The 20,371-nt window shown below is 41.4% G+C and overlaps 1 protein-coding gene across 6 annotated transcripts in view; it reads right to left on the bottom strand.

The window, feature by feature from the left end:
* Positions 1 to 20,371, bottom strand: part of ELF1 (E74 like ETS transcription factor 1) — a 186,183-nt gene that overhangs the window by 64,178 nt on the left and 101,634 nt on the right. For 5 of the 6 annotated variants that reach the window (XM_073580331.1, XM_073580329.1, XM_073580332.1 and 2 more), the window contains one exon: positions 2,527 to 2,822. In XM_073580331.1, the coding sequence (XP_073436432.1) occupies positions 2,527 to 2,598 (72 nt within the window). In that variant the 5' untranslated portion in view covers positions 2,599 to 2,822. Of the gene's footprint in view, positions 1 to 2,526; positions 2,823 to 17,040; positions 17,156 to 20,371 lie in introns of those variants that run through there. The other variant, XM_073580333.1, reaches the window with a different exon arrangement.

The raw sequence follows: 20,371 nt of genomic DNA, 5'->3' as shown, positions 1-20,371 counted from the left end.
TGTACGACATATTGGGCTTTTTGAATTAGTTGTGATAATCTCTTGCTAATAAAGTTATTATCTCAAGAGAACTAGTAAACCTGCTGCCAAGTAGTCATCTATAATCATGAGCTCTGTATAACCCCCCCACTGATTGGCAGATTTAGGTCTACACTATGAATAGGCAGAAAGCTGCCAAACAGCCCAAAACTGTGAACTGTCCTTTCCTTCATGCATCATGGTGGAGTTCATTCCCATACATCGGCATGGCCTGCGTACGTAATGCTAAAGATAGAGTACGCAGGCCGCATGCAGACAGAAGCGGAGCTGACTGGTGGAGGCGCAGCAGTGGGCGGACCTTCATGGAGGAAGTCCGCATCCCTCCGCAGCTCCTCTACACGCTAGTGTGAAACTAGCTTTACTATATACCCCATGTTAATTATTTAATGCACTTGCATTTTTAATTTATTTTCATTAGGGTATATGCACACATTGTCTTTTCCTTGGTTTTGCTGGTTTCTATGGCCAGTATGAACATGCCTTTCCATCATGCATGCTTTCAAGTCATACTCCGGCTCAGTTTTCTGTGTTTTTTTTTTGTCCTATCTGATGCCAGCACTGAGCCTCTAGAATCCTCCTTCTGCAATAGGATATATATGGCTTTGCATATAGACCCCAATGAAGATGATCTCCCATCCTCTATAACACCACTTTCCTAATCTTTTCATGTCTTTGAATTGTACATGATGATCCCTGTTTTTTATTAATTCTTCTGTACTCCCCAATAATCTAAGGTTATGTATGCAGTACAGTCACTGACAACATGGCCTAGACATTACTGTAGTCTAATGCAGGACGAAGCCATGAATACCTTTTCTCACATATATCTGAATGAGGCGGGTTCACGCTTGTCAAGTATAAACATTGTATGAAAAACTGATCATTGTCACCATATTTGTACCATAAGAACACCTTTCTTTCCCAAATCCTTGCCAATCTAACCAGTGTTAACCTAAATTAGGATCTGTAAATGGCCAATTGATCTGAATGAATCTTTCTCGTCTTCTAGAACACTGATCTGACTTGCCTGAAAATCTGCCCGTCAATCACAATTGTAGACTGTAAACAACATCTGCAGGATCTCTAAAAAGGGAACTCCAATAGAGAGAATAGAAAGGTTTTACTTTAGTTCGATCATGACAGGAGAAAATGAGAATATTGTAAAAAGACTATCTGTGGGTGTAATCAACAAACGCGAACCAATTTCACCAACTGTAAGATTAGTCAGCCCCCAATCATTCGTCAAATGCAAATACTGGGTCACCAATGTGGCAATGCCATCAACTCAAAGTCACACATACAATAAAACCCCTCTCATAGCTGCATTTTTTTGGCCGTTATGCTTTTTTTTTGTAGAAGAACAAAAAAAAAAAAAAAAAATTAAAAGTAGCACAAGATCCACCTAATGAAGGCTACCAAAAATGTCAAGTGACGCCATTGGCCAATCTGTTGGATTTCCATCAAGGTGTCTGTCCTTTCACCAAACAAAATAGTGAATTATATTGACCCATTTCGTTTGGTACATTTTAATGGAAATTAGAAAACTAATATGAATATAGATTAATCATACGCCATGCTTTGCACCTCACAGGGGCTGCCCGCTACTGGACAACCACAACATAATAAATTCAGGGTTCCATAGAAAATAAAAACAATGCTTACTCACCTCCTGCAGGAGTGCATTTACTGTGATATTTCCCAGGGAAAGACATGACACTGTTGTGTCTTGTGACCACTACAGCCAATCAGTTGCCACTTGTCAAGAGCAAACATCCCATCTGATGAAATTGAAAAGGCTGAACTTCATCAGTGGCCTACGATTGGCTGCAGCTGTCATACAATACAACAAGGTCACATCACCCGCCAGGAACAGCAAAGGCAACATTGCTGGAATGCCGCCACTGTGGGTGGTGAGTAAACACTTAATTTTCAATGGGGCCCTGAATTGATTAAGCAGTGGTTATCCAGCAGTGGACAATCACTTTAAAAGAGGCTGTCAGTACATATCATATTGAGAGCCTAAATTGAGGATAAATCATATTAGATGGGTGGTGCTCCAACACACGGCAATCACAGACTAGATGTTTTCTGCTCCAGCAGTGGCCAGATAGAAGCATTGAACAAAGCTGAACGGCACAGAGAATGGTAGCTGATCTGCAGTACCCGGCATCGGCTGCTACAGATTGAATTGAGCTGCACAATGAAATTCTACGTTCAACGTTAACATCCGGCCAATGGTGGAGCTGGTAACAGCTGATCAATAAGGGTGCCGGTTGTTCAATTCCAACTGATAACATATTGATGACCAATTCTACAGATAGTTCATTAATGTCATATGACGGGAGAACTCCTTTAAGTCATGATCTGCACTAGTGTTGAATCTATTAAACATCATCTCATAAGAATGTATAACATTGAAAGCATGGAATATGGACTTCGTGTAATTGTGTAATTTAGCAGAGCATTCTCCGAAAAGGTTCTACCTACCTGGTGATCATCCGCCATGACATTACTTGCAAACTCGAACACCAGCTCATTTGGTTGCACGGCGGTAGCCATCCTAGTGCTTCACCGTCCTACAAATCCGCATGAGAAGTACAGAAACTGCTGTAGGCTTCTTGTATGGAATGAAATAAGAACACCGGTAAATCCAGGTTTCTAAAGTGCTTTTTCGGGTTCAGTCATTCACAAATATTTCAGATGATCAAACTCCAGGCAATCGGTTGTCCTTTAGGAAGCAAAGGATTTCTTCAGCTGTTTTTTTTTCATTAGGATGTCAAAGACTGCAAAATTTAAAAATAAAAAAATTACATCTCCTCTCTGCTCAAAACCTCCAATCTAATACAATGTAAAATGTAATACCAGCCGTGCGATACATGAGAGATAATATACATACACACACACAGTCTACGCCACCAAAAATAAGCCTGAGCAAAAAATAGACTGCCGAAATCCTATTCTACCTGCTGTGATCTCCTAGAAAAGATGGACTTATATTACCTCTTGGACAAGGAAATGATTATTGCTCGCAAGTGGAAATACAGAATCTGCACGCAGTGACTCCTATGTTAAAGAGCAGCAGAATAAAAAAAAAGAAAAAAAGAAAAAAAAGAAAAGAATGAAAAACAAAAGCTCAAACAGCAATGACAACAACCGGCATAGCACAGGTACATTCGCTGCATTTCTACCCTGACATTTGCAGTTCTGTTCTACACTATAAGGAGGCTTATCAGAAGAACAAGCTTGTGAACTACAGGAAGGAAGCAGTGATGACCACGTCACGGCAAAAAAAGAGAACATGCAAAGATCTGCACACACCACAACCACTCCACCCCAGACACCGCTTAAGACAGAGGGGTAAACTGGAAACAGCTGGGCTGGAACCAGCCGAGTATAAGGGGATGGTCTCTGCTGCTACTAATGTGTGGGCTCATCTGACCTGGAGGGTAAAGGGTTACCCCGCCATCAGTCTCAGGGGCTGGAGCACAGTACATACAAATACATGCTGCATTCACATGATGTAGAGTTGTCTCATCTGCACGTCACACAAGTGGAAACTTCACACCAAAGGATTTCTCACATATGAGATCAGAACGGTTTCTTGAGCCATCACATCATTTCCTATGTCTAATTTATGGATGTTACGAATGAAGAACCGCTGCAGCAGGTTTTAGTCTTTAAATTACACATTCAGCCATTAATTTGCATTATCTCTGCAGGGAAAGATTATACACAACAAAGGCCACCTCTGATCGCCGGATCCCTTGATATCGGCTGATCACTGTATTAGCCATTACTAATATCAAGAACAACCCCTTTAATTGGGAAAAACACAATCATCAGGGATGATAAACGCTGCAAAAAAAAAAAATCTCTGCGGTCTGAATCTGGGAAGTATGCTTTGTGTGACTGGGCCTTTACAAAAAGCATGAATCCGTCAAGAACTAAGAGCATGATCTGGTTTTTAGGTTCACACGATCGTATATAAAAAAAAAAAAAAAATCATCCAGAAAGGGCTGAAGATTTTTTTTCTCACTTGTCATCCGTGTACAATCTGTTTTTTTTTTTTTTTTTACAGCAGCAGTTAATAATTTACAAGACTATTTCATATGTTAAAGAACTGCTATGCGTCAGTTAAAGAAAAAAACAGATGCTATATGGAGGAGCTGCATGGGATCCATTGTATTCTGCGCTCAGACTTGAATGGACAAATGCAGATTTGGTCATTGAAAAAAAAAATTAAATAAATAAAAGGGCAATCTGAACAGCCCAATTGAATAACATTGGTCCGTGCACTCACGGTGAGTTCTCTCATGGACAGCACTCAGGAGATACGCTCATGTGAGCCTAGTCTTAATGATATCCTACTTGGATTTCTGCAGAGTCCAAATAGATTGAACTGACGAGAGCCAATAGCTCGAAACACCGTGTCTGCAAATTGAGATTCTGATTTGGCTTTTATCCCAAGTCATATTACAAGACTCGTTAAAGGGTTGATTGTGACTTGTAGGATTGCTACTACCAATAGGTGGCGCTGTAGAGTAAAAGTCCTCTTTCTTTCTGAAGAGGCAATTTGCAAATAGATTGGTCAATTCCTGACCACGCAGGGCCGAATCCTTACTGCATTTGTACCTGGTTTAGCTAAGTTTCTGTTTTGCATGTTTCCTTTTGCGCCTCCTTTGAAGAGTATGTGTCATAAAGTCAAAGATTTCTTGTCTTTTATTTTTGAATTGCTCATACGATTCCAGAGATCGGGGCCTTTGTATTTAGTGTTAATATTAAGGACTTTACTACGGGGTGTGGCTCACAAAGGAATTTGGCAGAGCAACCTAGAGACCCACCCCACTGTAAGGACCATAAAAACCTGCACCAAGTACAAAGAAAACCCAAACTAGCCCTGGAACTGTATGGTGAATTAAAAAAAAACAAACAAAACACAAGTGTAGTGTTAAAATACAAAAATATAGAACTTTTTTTTTATTATTATTTGTTTACGTGTCTGGGTTTTTCTTATGGATTGCTGTAATTAACAGTGGCCTTCTGCTTTCATTTTGCATCCATTATGTCACATTCCACAAGAATTTGCTTTCTCTGTTCCTAGGACTAAACAGAGAAACAGAAGTAAAAAATGAAAGTGTGGAGAGCACTTTCAGGTATGTCCACATGTTCAGGGTTTGAGTATGTACCATGAAGGCGAGTACCCCATTCACATGCACTGGATGTGGAGTGCTTGCAGATTTAATAAGAATTTAGATGAGGAATCAGCAACCTAAATCTTGATGAAATCCTGAATGTCTGAACAAAAAAGTGCTGCCTCCATGTTCTCTAGAAGGCGTGTGCTCCGGTATTGCACAATTCACATGCACCATGATGAGTGTATAATGAAGTCATTCTGTTTGCAGTATGTGTGGGTGTACGGTCAAGGACCCTCCTAGTACACAGGAAGACTAGGAAAACGCCACATCAATAACCGTGCCAATCTCGGAACGAGAGCCGATATCTAATGCAGTCAGAGCTTTCCTTGTGATGAGTGGCCTGCCAGACCCCTCAATAATAGCAGGCTCATAGAGCCAGTGATGGACACCTACAGAACAAGCCTGCCCTCGCTATTCAGAACAAGGAAAAACCTACAGGCTATGTTAGAGGATATTAGAAAGGGCCTTAACTGTATGAGATGGTTTGGTAAAGGGATATTCCCATCTTAACCATTATGGCATACCCACTGCTGTGACTTCCACCAGTAACAGGCATTTATGGCATACTTTATAGACATGCCATAACATGTTTAAGATGGAAATAGCCCCTTTAAAAGAATCTATTTCCATACAGGGTGGATATCCAGAACCACACATTCCAAATAATATTCAATAATTCTCAGAACACAGTCTATCCTCTGCAGGAATCCATCCCAAGATATACAGCATTTCCTCCTAAATATCATGGTCACATGCAAACAAGTATAGAACCATTGGCAGCATGGTAATCCGAAAGTAAGGGACTTTACAAAGCTACAGGATGGTGGAAATGTCACATTGTAATTCATTAGGATGTCAGCCATGTAATAATAATACATAAAGCAGCTGTCCGGTCATTATCTACACTGGTTACCAGCTTTTACCCCCTCAAAACATGATGGTAGTTCAGGGCACTAATGGGACATATAACTAAGGGTGAGATATTCAGTCATTAGGGCTGTGTTCACACCTGCTCTCCTGGCAATAAAGAAGCTGCTTACAAATTGTAGGTTTTGCTGCGTTTTGTTGGGTGCAGATTCTGTGTCATTTGTCTACATGTAGTACATAATTAATAAAGTTAGTTTTATTCACCAAAAATGCAGCAAATATTGCTTTTTATACTCATTGCATTCTATGGGTGAAAAAATGCTGCAAAAAATGCTGCAAGAACGGACATGCTACAGATTTAAAAAATGCAGCAGTTTTCCAATTCAGTCACACACAAACAAAAACAAAACACAACAAAAAGCGTGTACATGAAATTTCTGACATCACATAGCTTTGGCTGATATTGTAGAAGGCAGATGTTACTTCATACAAAAATGGTGCAAAAACTAAACCAGTGTCCATAGCCTAAAAGAGTTTTCCAGACTTAAGATACTCATGACCTATTCTCGGGATAGTGCAGCAATATCGGATTGGTGGATGTCGGACCCTCAATTATCAGCTGTTTACACCCAGCTCTGCTGGAGCTGAAACCAATGAATGGTGCTGAACGGCACAGTGCCATCCGGTATGTAGTGGTCATTCCCATGTACTACAGCTCAGTTCCTATACACTTCCAATACACAGTTTATCATAGAATGGTAGAGTTGGAAGGGACCTCCTGGGTCAATCTGGTCCAACCCCCTGCTAAATGCAGGATTCACTAAATCATCTGACAGATGTCTGTCCAGCCTCTGTTTGAAGACTTCCATTGAAGGAGAACTCACCACCTCTTGTGGCAACCTGTTCCACTCATTGATCTCCCTGTCAAAAAGATTTTTCTAATATCTAATCTGTCTCTTCCCACTCAGTTTCATCCCATTGCTTCTAGTCTTTCCTTGTGCAAATGAGAATAAAGATGATCCTTCTATAATGTGACAGCCCTTGAGGTATTTGTAGACAGCTATTAAGTCTCCTCTCAGTCTTCTCTTTTGCATGCTAAACATTCCCAAATCCTGCAACCGTTCCTCATAGGACATGGTTTGCAGACTGGTCACCATTCTGGTTGCTCTTTTCTGAACTTTCTCCAGTTTGTTGATGGGTTATTTTTAAAATGTGGTGCCCAAAACCAGGGCTGTGGAGTCGGTAAGCCAAACCTGCGACTCCGACTCCTCAATTTCCCTTACACCGACTCCGACTCCAACTCCACGACTCCAACTCCGACTCCACGACTCCGACACATATTGCTTATATTTAAGTGAAAAATTTATTGTAGTACAATGTGAACCTCAGACATTTAATCATTTTTATGATCCAATAATCAAGATATTTAGATAGAACAGAATATATATTGGTGTACTACCCGGTTTTCATTCTTTTTGGTACAGATACGATATGGATAGACAGATATGGATAAATGGATAGATAGAGCAGATTTCTAATCTGCTTTTGCTATTGAAAACATTATCTATGAGCTCAAAAACCTTTCAGGTGATGCAGTTTTTTAAAAAGATGATCTGCTTTTGCAGCTGAAAAACGTATCCTCAAAAAACACAGGAAAAACGTTGTGTGTGAATGTAGCCTTAGACCAGGAATATAACAGCCATTTATAGGACATTTCATAACTTTCCCAAACTCCTATGAAAAAATATTCAGCACATCCTGCATTGAATTACTGTACCCAATTTATTATATATTTTAGGAGTCGGAGTCGGTCCATTTTATACCGACTCCAACTCCGACTCCACCAAAATGAGCACCGACTCCGACTCCACAGCCCTGCCCAAAACTTGACACAGTATTCCAGATGAGGTCTGACCAAACAGAAGTAGAGGGCAATAATGACTTCACGTGATCTAGACTATGCTTCTGTTATACATCCTAGAATTGTATTAGCCTTTTTTGCTGCTGCATCACACGGCTGGCTCATGTTCAGTCTGTGATCTATTAGTATACCCAAGTATTTTTCACATGTGCTGTTGCTTAGCCCTATTCCTCCCATTCTGTATATGCTTTTTTCATTTTATTGCCCAGATGTAGTACTTTGCATTTTTCCCTGTTAAAAACCATTGTATTAATTGCTGTCCACGGCTCCAGTTTATTTATATCTTTTTGAATCCTCTCTCTCTCTTCTCTAGTATTAGCTATCCCTCCTAGCTTTGTATCATTCGCAAATTTAATCAGTTTATCCTCAACTGCTTCATGTAAATCATCGATAAAGATGTTGAAAAATACAGGGCCCAGGACAGAACCCTGTGGTACCCCACTTGAGACATTCTTCCAACTGGATGTGCAGGCATTTTACGACCACTCTTTGGGTCCGATCACTGAGCCAGTTATGAATCCACCTAACAGTTAATCTTTAATAATAATAATCTTTATTTTTATATAGCGCTAACATATTCCGCAGCGCTTTACAGTTTGAACATATTATCATCACTGTCCCTGATGGGGCTCACAATCTAAATTCCCTATCAGTATGTCTTTGGAGTGTGGGAGGAAACCGGAGTGCCCGGAGGAAACCCACGCAAACACGGGGAGAACATACAAACTCCTTGCAGATGTTGTCCTTGGTGGGATTCGAACCCAGGACTCCAGCGCTGCAAGGCTGCAGCGCTAACCACTGAGCCACAGTTGCCTTGTCCATTCCATTTCTTAGTCATTTCTTTTTCAATAAGGATTGTGTGAGATACTTTGTCAAATGCTTTGCTGAAGTCAAAATATACTATCTCTACAGCATTTCCCTGATCCACCCAGTCAGTGATTCTGTCAAGAAGAAATTAAGTTATTCTGACATGACTTATTAGTTACAATCCCATGCGGACTCTGGTTAATCACTTCATTCTTATCCAGGTACTTACATTACATACATGTTGTTTAATAATTTGTTCAAATATCTTTCCTGGCATAGAAGTCAGACTCACCGGCCTATACTTCCCTGGGTCCACCTTCTTCCCCTTTTTGAAGATAAGAACAACATTTGCTCTTCTCCAGTTTTCTGGGACTACACCTGTTCTCCAAGAATTTTCAAAGATTATGGAGAGTGGTTCAAAAATGTATTCTGTCATCTCCTTGAGTACTCTGGGGTGTAATTCATCTGGACCTTGAGACTTGAATTCATTTAGGTTAGCTAAGTGTTTCTTCACTATCTTTCTGTTTATAGATATCCTGGATTTTTCTATTCCTTTAATAGGACAGTGAAAATCAGTTGATGTTGCATTTCCTTTCTGAGAGAAAACAGATGCAAAATAGGAATTTAAAAGTTCGGCCTTCTCAACATCCTGTCTTACCATTTCATCATTTTCATCCTGTAAAAATCCTATAGCATCTTTGACTTTTCTTTTACTTTTGACATATCCCCAAAATCATTTATTATTGCTTTTGACATCTCTTGCAAGCCTCAATTCATTGTCAGCTTTAGATGATCTGATGCGTCCCCTGCAGGTTCTGCAGACATCATTATATTCTTCTTTAGATATGACTCCCTCTTTCCATTTTATAAACATTTCTTTCTTCCTTTTAGCACGTGTTTAAGTTCTCTGTTCATCCATCCTGGGTTCCTTAAATGCTTCCTATTCTTCCCTCTTTTTGGAATTAACGATTGTGCTTTCAGAATCTCACTTTTCAAGATTTCCCATCCTTCCTGGACATTTTTGTCCTTAAGGATATGCAGCCAATGGATCCCTCCGATACTCTGAGTCCCTTAAAATCTGTCTTTCTGAAATCTATCTTTGAAATCAGAGTCTTCACAGGTCTTCCTCCTCTAGTTACCCAAAATTTTAAAATAGTATGGTCGCTACCTCCCAGGGTCCCAGCTACTCTTACCTCCATGTGTATAAGGATTAGATCCAAGATAGCAGATCCCGTTGTTTTATCCCCTACCTTTAGGAAGATAAAATTGTCAGCAATAGAGGATAAGAATTTGCTTGACCTATTAGTTTTGCCGGAGAAAGATTCCTAATAAAAGTCTGGATAGTTGAAATCTCCCATGACCACAATGTCATTTTTTGGAGAACTTGGCCATTTGATGCATAAAGAGTTCATCCATATCTTCAGCTTGCACAGGCGGTCTGTAGTAAATGCCTACAATGGTGTCCTTTCCGTTGAACTCTCCTTGTATTCTTACCCAAACAGTTTCCATAGAACTTCTAGTTTCAGAAGCTTCAATCTCTGTACAGATAGGAGGGGCTTCTGATAAGTCTTTGGCTTTGTGATTTTTTTTGCTTCTATGGTATAACGAATGTTACATCACATGAAAGCCTTATGTGTCTAATATATGTTATCAAAATTTTGTGCTTTTAGCTTATGGCAACAGTGTTCTATGCACGAGGGAAAACAAGAAAACAAAATTGCGAGTCTAATGCAATATTCACAGCAAATGAGAGTAGAGTAGTGATAAAATTCTTGTTTCTGCAAAGAAAGTCAGTGACGGACATTCATGGTGATATGTCGCAGACATTGGGAGATTAATGCCCTTCATATTGTACAGTTAAGAACTGGGTTGCCAAATTTAAAATGGGCCACTTCTGCACCAACGATGAGGAACGTTCTAGACGAACAAGAGTGGCTGTTGTTCCGAAGATCGTCGATGCTGTGCACAACCTCATACTGGAGAATCGCCAAATTTCAGCTAAAGCAATAGCAGACATCATGGGGATTTCCCGTGACCGTGTTTGTGTAATTATCAATGAACTATTGGACATGAAGATGCTATCTGCAAAGTGGGTCCCCCAAATGTTTTACAACAGATCAGAAAAACATGCGAGTGAAAACTTTCCGGTCCATTTGTTAGAATTTCCAGACTGATACAACTTCCTGGATTGACTGGTCACTATAGACGAGATTTGGATTTATTTGTATGATCTTGAAACCAAGAAGCAGTCAAAAGAGTGGAGGCAGAGTGGTTCTTCTAGTCCAAAGAAGTTCAGGGTGCAAATATCAGCCACTAAGGTGATGGCGTCTGTGTTCTGCGATAAAGAGGGCGTGCTACTAGTAGACTACCTTCAAAAGGGTTCCACCATCAATGCAAGGTATTCAACTTCTAGACCAATTGAAGGCAGCTCTGAAGGCCAAAAGGCGCGGCAAACTGTCCGAAGGAATCTTGTTCCTGCAAGACAACGCCTCCGCTCACACTGCACAAGTGACCAAGGCAAAACTGGTGGAGTGGGGCTTCCAGCTGGTTGACCACCCACCTTACTCACCAGATCTAGCTCCCTCTGACTATCATCTGTTTCCAAACCTGAAGAAACACCTCAAAAGTACCAAATTTTACACCATTTCTGATGGCATGGCTGTTATACATGCCTGGTTTGAAGCCCAACCGAAATCCTTCTTTTTGCAAGGCTTACAGAACTTGGAATACCGATGTAAGAAGTGTGTTGACATCAGTGGAGAGTATGTGGAATAAATGTAAAGTTTAATCTTCCAATCTTGTTTCATTCTGGGTATAAAGCCAAAGACTTATCAGCAGCCCCTCGTATATGCTTTACTAACGTATAATGCAACACCTCCTCCTCGTTTATCAAGTCTGTTTCTTGCAAATAAGTTGCATCCTTCTAGCCTTGTATTCCAATCATGTGCATTGTCCCACCAAGCTTCAGTGCTTAAAATATCATTTCTTTTCATGCATTAGTAGTTCCAACTCTCCTTGTTTATGTCCTGTGTGATAAAACACTCCGGGATCGCCTTTGCTAGGGTCAAAGGTCACGTGCGTTCAGCATGAAACTCAGGCGCACAGCCGGGATCCGGGTATAACTGACACTGGGTCAGGTTTATTAACGGTGAAAGCACTGCATAAAAGGAAAAAAACATAAAACAAATCCTTGCCTGTCCGGCACTAACTAAACAAGGTACAAACTAACCACCAACTGGCGGGCTTCTCCCGTCCAGCCAAACCACAGTTGCAGTGGGCACTGCTTTCATTCACGTGTGTCTCTCACACAGCCAGGCTCTCTGTGTCCCCAGGCTGAGACACTCACACAACCACCTGGCATCCTTTTATATCCGCCTCCCATTATTCATTAGTAACCAGGTGAGATACTGACCAGACTAGGCCACATAGGAAAGGTATCTGGGCGAGATATACCTGCCCTCATCCACTATTCTCACATGATTCTCACACCTGCCACTACTGAAAACAGCTGATCGGTGGGGTACCAGACGTCAGACGCCCTTCAAGCTAATACTAATGACCTATGCTATGGATAGGATATAAATGTAGTAAAGGCTGCAAAACCCCTTCATATTTTTTGTCTATTAGATAGATCTATTAATCTATTAGAAAAGACCCCTTTTTTATTTCACCTACAGTTTTGGTTTGACCCCCATTCCATGTTGCTCCTCAGTCACACGACTTTGGAAGCTGTATTGTGAGCAGCCTACGATTAGGTCACAGTAACTGGTCTGGAACTGAAAAGGCTGCACAGCTCTACCCTATCGCTGCGATATTTACAGATCCATGTAGCGCCCTCATTCAATACACACCCACAGACCCAGCACAATGTAGATTGACCCATGCATGTGCAAAGGTGAGCCGGAGACAATGGGGGACAGAGAGCATGGTCAGACCGTGCACATGAGTGCGCTGTGTGAAGGGGACTGCCATAACAGCGCCAAGGCGGAAATAATCAGAGCAAGATGAAGAGGTGAACTTCAACAGACACAACTGATTAGTTACAAATGGGATGTACATGTTGATTAACCAGTATAAAAGTTACTTCTGTGTTATTAAACTTTTATAAACTTGGAAAATAGCTTTAAAATTACTCCTTTAATGCAAGCAACATCTTATGGCACAGTTATCAGGCCGCTATGACAGAACAATTAGAAAAGAACAAAAGAAAACATTTTATAGGCAAATAAAGCCCCAAATATGCTTTAAATATGAACCATCTGCTGTAGATAAATGTGTGAGGATCCTCGGCTTGTAGGTACTACCCACACACGGGCTCACTGGGTGAGCCTCCCAGCAAGCACTCGCAGTAAAAGCTTCATTCATCACCATAACAGTCTATTGCGGAGTAATTAACACTCTACAGTGTCTTTTGGAAGTCTATTACCTAATCATTCCTTCAAATGTACCATAACCTGAGACCATCATACAGGTACAGAATAGAATCCTGAGCCAAGAGTGAGCAGTGCACAAAGATTCTGCATTCTGGAGACCAGAGCTGGATGGTGGGAGAACATCTGGCAGCATCCAGATCCCACCTAACATTGGAAACATAGACATGTCCCAAATGCTTGCCATCAAATTGAAAGCTCGCCTTTACAATTCAAGTCTTCCTTCCAGAACAGTTTATTGCACCATAACCAGCATTTCTAATTGAAGCTGTCAATTTTAGAGCTCTATTTAAAAAAAAAAAAAAAAAAAATTGCATACTTTCATGGATGAGTAACAGGAGTAGTAGTCACATTGGTCATAGCCGTTTCGCTCAGCAGACTCGGGAAGGTACTTGATGGACAAGCAACAAACTTCTTGAAGAATTTGTCATTCGTCACACCAGAGAAAAGCCCTTAAAACGCCACTCCTGCAATTTTTATTTTACCGCTGGAGTGGTGCCACTAATTTAAGTTCCCTGCCCCTAGTATTATACTCACCAGCCGCCATCTTCATCTTATTTTGTCACGGCTCCAACAGGTCTTTTACAAGTTTTGAACTCCTGGATTGGGCCAGTTTTTGCTGGACGGGCCGTAAGTCACAACTCAATGGAAGTCTATGACTGCCAGAACGAGGACAGAACAAAGGTCATAGACTTACACTGACAGCTTGTGATAATATATTACTAGGGTCAGGGCATTTAAATTAGTGGCACCACTACGGGGCTGAAATACAAAAAAAAAAAACATTGGAATTGTGCTTTAACAGTGATGAGCGAACGTGCTCAGATAAGGTGTTATCTGAGCATGCTCGGGTGCTAATCGAATAAGTTTGGCGTACTTGAAAAATATGTTTGAGTCCCTGCTGCATGTCTCGCAGTAGATCAACAGCCACAACACATGCGGGGACTGCCTGTTTTGTTAGGCAATTTTTGCATGTGTTGCGTCTGTCGAACATCTGCGAAACATGGAGACACAGGGACGCGAACATATCTTTCAAGCACGCCGAAGTCACTCAGCACCCGAGCATGCTCAGATAACACCTTGTGTGACCATGTTCACTCATCACTATGCTTTAACTAACATGGCTGGAGTGGATCACTCCCTGTACCCCCAGCAAACAGCTGATCTTGCTGGTGGAAGCAACCACCAATGGAGGTGAATGTAGCATTACATGCTGGCCAGTCACATGAACTTGAGAATGCCCAAACGAGGGGCTGCATCAAAGAGGAGGTCTCCACCAGAAAAAAGAAAAAAAAAAGTTGTCAAATAGTGAAAGCTCTGGGTTTCACCTTGTGTCGTCTTGTCACAGGCTACAAGTGAATATATTAGGACATGTGGCAGGTGGTATTCACTGTAGATGGGCTCCCCTACTGACAAGAGGCTACAATTAGATCACTGCTGAAGGTGGAGAAACAGGTGAAACCTGTTGGGACAAGGCACAAGTTTAATTTGACTCCCCATCCCCCATTACTATTTTTTTTAACCCTTGCTTTCCACCATAGTGGTAACAATGAGAACATCTGCCTAATACTTTATTATTTAGGCTCTTTTTTCTGTGTTTGATTGCACATTTAGAACATATATTCCAACCTAAAAAATGGCTAAAGCAGGCTGTGCTTGTAAGATAGCGGTTAGCTGAATTTAGCTTTTTTACTCGCCAGGTAAATGTGTGTCCGGATTGGAAAGCATGCATGTTTATCTCCATAGAGAGATGGGAAAAGGCCACTGCTAGACATCCAACATGCAGACTATTCTTTCCACCAGCAGAGTGAGGGCACAGGCCTCCATGCAGAGATACACAGACGAAATACTGTTAAATACTATTAGGGCTCGCTCACACAGATAAATAAATCGGACAGCACTCGGCCCAAATGTTATACTACGGGGCAGTGCAGAACTGCATTTTTTTCCTCATGCCAATTTGGCATCAGAAAACAATCACAGCATGCTACGAGTGCGGTTGGATCGCACTCGCCCATTCAAGTCTATGGGTGCGAGTGAAAAACCACCGGACTGCACTCGGTTGTCTTCTGAGTGCAATCCGATGTACTAGCTGAGTCGATTGGGAAGAAGGAGAAATTTTGTTCATGCGAGAAAATATTAGCTTGTGTGACACGGCTTTAAAAAAAAAAAGAAGTGCATCTAATGTTTAGTGTCAGATGTAACTTTAGGTCCTCTCTCATCATATGACATTATGCCAGCCCACTTGCAAAACGGTTGGTCAGGAAACCTTTAATTCTTTCCTAAGGGGTCAATAATTTATGAAATCCCATACTGCTGCCGAAGTACTAATGCCTTCCTGAGCTAAACACTAAGAAACCCATCATGATGATTGCATTTCTAAATTTTAACAAATAATATTGCTTATGTCTTTGCTGGTAAGATCTTATGCTACCAAGACATTCTAATCTTAGCATTTAAGAAAGCCATTTAGGTGAAAGGAATCATGGACATCATTTACAGAAGCGCTCCCCCATATATGAACGTTCAGAATGCTTGTTTTCACAGTAACCTTTTGTAAGTACACATAAAATAACATTATCTAGACTAGTAAAGGAGGTCCCACTCCCCTTCTGATCATTACCAACGTAAACTATAGGTACGAAAACTAGCAGCAATCTGCTCTTCCCACAGTATGAGCCTATGTCACAGTGTCCCCATAGGCCGCACATTGAAAACCACTATGGATAAAAGGGTGCACTTGCACAAAAGCAAATAATGAAAACTACACTTTGTACTGGCTGCAAACTACTTGCAGAAAGAAGATGCGTAATCCAGTGAAGAAACACATTAGCAATCAGATGCTGAGCAGACAGCACACCAAGACGTCATCATTTGGGAAGTTGCATATTAGTCTAGTATGGGCCGATGAGACAAGCGTGTACCAGCCAACATGTCAGCGTCCCATGGAGGACAGCTCATAATTTACATGCACCATCATTCAACCCAAAGAACAATGCAGACTAGATGAGGGGTTGATCACTAAAAGAGGACAAGATTATAAATCAGGAGCAACATGGTTTATCATTCAAAGGAAAGACATCAGAAAACTAAAGAAGCAGCTGACCAGGTGCAGTCCTAACCTGCTATAACCGGTAGCGGAGTCACTCCTGACATTTCTCTTATGAGCTGTAAGTACAACCCTGGTCATGCTGCAATACATCTTCATACATTCACACCTCATATACGTGCTAAAAAGCTACTGACAATAAGAGGGGATGGCGTCAAACGTTTAATCAATGGCTTATTTATCAAGCCAAGAACTAACAGGCAACACAATTAGCAAAATATTAGTCTTACATGTGTATTCAAACAACACTTAAGCACAGTTTCTTTAGCATACATCCATACAGAAACCTATGAAGCAGACGGGTTGCACTAAAGGATTTGTACACAAGGCCATCATCCGGAAGGCCATCATCCGGAAGGCCATCATCCGGAAGGCCATCATCCGGAAGGCCATCATCCGGAAGGCCATCATCCGGAAGGCCATCATCCGCAATTATCTTACTGGCTGCAGGGATCTTCATTAGTGATGTGCAGAAAGAGTAATGATGCATAAAAAGACAAATGCGGTGACATCATCTGCTGTGCTGTATCCAGGTCATGCACACACAGAAGTAGCTATGTCCTATACAACAAGAGTTTTATTCTGCTGTACCATCAAGAAGCCAGATTATTTCAGGCCTACAATGAATAATACTAACCCTGGATCCCCGGGCAAAGGAAGCAGAATCCTTACCTTGTGTAAAATTGGCATTGAAGGAGACACTGGACTGAGAACATCTCTGAACCTTACTCCTATTTTCAGTTTGGAATTGACAGCGATGGCCGGTCACAGCCCTGGGAGGGCCGGCTGCTATTACAGAGCAGGACCTGAAATTCCAGTTCTTTTACATTGCTGCCTGCTTTCCTAGGCAAGCTCGCCCAGCCTACCTGGTGTCAGGTTGCACACACTGAGCATTTGTAGCACCTTGCAAAACAAACATATCACATACCTGGATGTGCCTATACCTGTTGACTTCACCGTTAACCCTTTCCAGTCTGCGTACAAGTTCAAAACAAAGCTGGCATTTTCCATGCTAAAAAGTACAGCCTCAAGAATTGATATTTTATTGTTATCATTGCGATACCGTCACACTAGATGGAACTTGTGTTGTTAAAATTTGTTGCAGAAGCCACTGAGAAATGTTATGATTATTATTCACCTTAATGCTTTTTTTTTTTTTTTTTGCAGCCAACCCAACTGCAGACATATGCTAAATAGAATTCCCATAGGGTGCTGCATTACAATAACACGCCGGCTAGCTGTTACATGTGCTTTGATGGAGAATTTGTATCAGGCGCTGGGTGTATGATCCCAGCCAGGTGCACTGAGGCGTTTCAGAGAAACATACTTTAAAGGCGCAGGTGACTGATCCGCACTGCAGTCGGAGAGGTGGGTCCTCAGCGGCTACTCCCCGCATTGACGGGTCTCTGCCTACATGCGTGTAAGCCAGGGACCTGTCAGTCACTATACAGACGGATACATGCTGCCCTTGGGTTGTGCAGCATGTATCAGCTGTCACATTCACTTTAAGCTGGTTTCTAGAGCCTATCACATGGAAAAATCTGTCCAATCTACAGGCAGAGTGAAGTTTTTGTGAAGATTGAATATAACCTGTGTTTTGGTCATTTAAAACAACTACTCCATTGTTTGTTTCACCACAGAACAGGCATGAGTAATGTATGTTCCCGATGTGTAGCAGAAGTCTTCTCCCGTTTCCGTTGCTGCTCCGGTCACTTCCCCCCCATTCTTGTGGCCGCTACCACTCACTCTCTCTCAATGTAAGTGTATGGGAGCCTTACTCAGTCTCATAGACTGAGGCTGAGAAGTAACTTCTGGTCCACCCAGCAAGCACTGAAGTGACCTGGTTAGGTCTGTTTCATACATCAGTTTTTTCTGTCAGATGTAATCCGCCAAAATGGTGGAAAACGGATCCGCCTGTGTACGGACAACAACGTGTGTCATCGGACCGTTTTTTTGACTGATCCAGCAAAGGAAGAAATTTAAAGGAACCGCTGAGAGAGAGAGAGAATTTTTCAGCCGCCCGAACAGAGTTTAGGGTTAAATTTGCGGCCGAAGCAAGTCCTTCGGGCATGCGCAATGTAAAATGCGGATCTGGCCGCCCGAAAAAACGTTGCATTGTCCGTCCAGGCATGTCGGCGGACGCCAACATTTTGGCAGATCCGCAAAAAAAACGGATCCAACGGATGGTCATCCGTCAAGATCTGCCGGTAATGCAACTCAATGGGGGAAAAAATGGATCCACCAAACAAAATGGCAGATCCGTTGTTTTTTTTTTTTTTTGCAAAACGGCGGATTTTGACTGATGGTAACATGAAACAGGCCTTAGCCACAACTCCAGTCACGTGGGGCAGAAGACGACCAAAACTGGCGCTAGGAACAGCAGAAGGCTGTGATCGGTAAATATTTTACTACACAGAAGGAACATACATTACTGACATATATCTGGTGTTGAAATAAAAAATCAAAAAACACTCCAGAGCAGTACTTTAAATCTCTGCTCATTCTGAGCTTTTCAGTGAAGTGGCCGCAGATTAGCCACCAAATTGGCAGAAAAATTTCTTGCAAAACCTGCATGTCTAATGTGTGGATTTTTTGGCAGATTAGAAGCAGATTTCACACTGTATGTTGAAAAAGGCAAATACTAAAAGATTTGATAAGACGAATGATTCAACTATGATCCAATGTGGCACAGATTATGAATGTAACCTCCTCATATCATGCAGCCACTGGATTCTAAACACTCACTACACTGCCTTTGTAGCCTGTAACTATGGCTATTGATTATTAATATTTTATTGCAACATCAAATAATGCCATAAACATGTTGCTGGATTGTTTTTCAAGAACAGTAGTGAAAAGTGCTATGTGCAATCCCCAAACCATCCACACCATGGATGCAAGTAATGACACATGTCACTTCCACTTATGCTCCAATTCATATTAAACTGCAAAGTCAATTTCTCCAAAAGTCTAGGTCTAGTTTCTCTCTATCCAGGGGCATCTAGAGTTCTTACCGGGTGACATTTTGGGGTTATAAAACAATACTGCATATACTTTCAGGATCAATATACAAAAATATGAACGGTTGTCTTTCTCTAGAGAAAAGGAGACAAAGATGGCAGGAGTGTTCATACCTTGAATGAACATTTCCTACTAGAACAAAGAACTTGAAGAAAAACCAAAAACAAGCAAAGATGCTTACCTGTCTAACTAGGCCTCAATACAAATGCAACTAACAGGGTTGCCTGCATTATGGCCAGAATATCTACCAATACCTTACATATATTGATATGTGTTTTTTGCACTTTATATATTTATTTCGGGGTGCAGTTGGGCCCAAATGGTTCTGTAAACTGTGGCCTCTGATCACACAGGATACCTTATAGTTAGCACTGGGTAGCCCGCCATAGGGCACCATTAATAGGCAGTGAACCAGATGCTCTACATTCCCTGTGTGAACACTGCCACATACGGATTAGATTTTTTTTGCACTGGTGTGCCACACGGCCAATCCCTGATTGAAGGCTGTCTCGTTTGGTATTAAACCTGTGCAGTTGCCATTTTACTTGGGTCCGCTGCACCCTGTTAGTACATTTGTATTGAGGCCTAGTTAGACAGGCAAGCATCTTTGCCTGTTTTTGGTTTTTGTTGAATATTGGAGGATTTTTCCCTCTTTTGGTGGTTTTTATAGAACAAAGAACTTGTATGATATGCAAAAGGGATCGTTACAATTATGGATCACATGCCGTTTATTGCATTTTGGAGACACTAATTTAGGGCCTCGTTCAGACCATGGCGTCATCAGTCCTATTACTGTTTGCCTTTTAAGATCTGCTGCATTACTCCTTACAGCAAAAGCTTATTGACATTTACCAGCCCAACAGAGGCCAAAAGGACACTTTAGATGCCCGCCAGGTAATAAGTGTTTTCTCAAAATCATTGGATAAGAAATAACTTGCCAATCATGGGAAGTCCGAAATTGGACCTAACGTGTTTCCATGAG

This window comes from Dendrobates tinctorius, unplaced genomic scaffold, assembly GCF_039654945.1.
Source record: "Dendrobates tinctorius isolate UK_male_01 unplaced genomic scaffold, ASM3965494v1 ptg000064l, whole genome shotgun sequence".
Classification (NCBI taxonomy): domain Eukaryota; kingdom Metazoa; phylum Chordata; class Amphibia; order Anura; family Dendrobatidae; genus Dendrobates; species Dendrobates tinctorius.
Note: the sequence above shows the minus strand (reverse complement) of the source record. Positions and strands in the feature narration are given on the sequence as shown.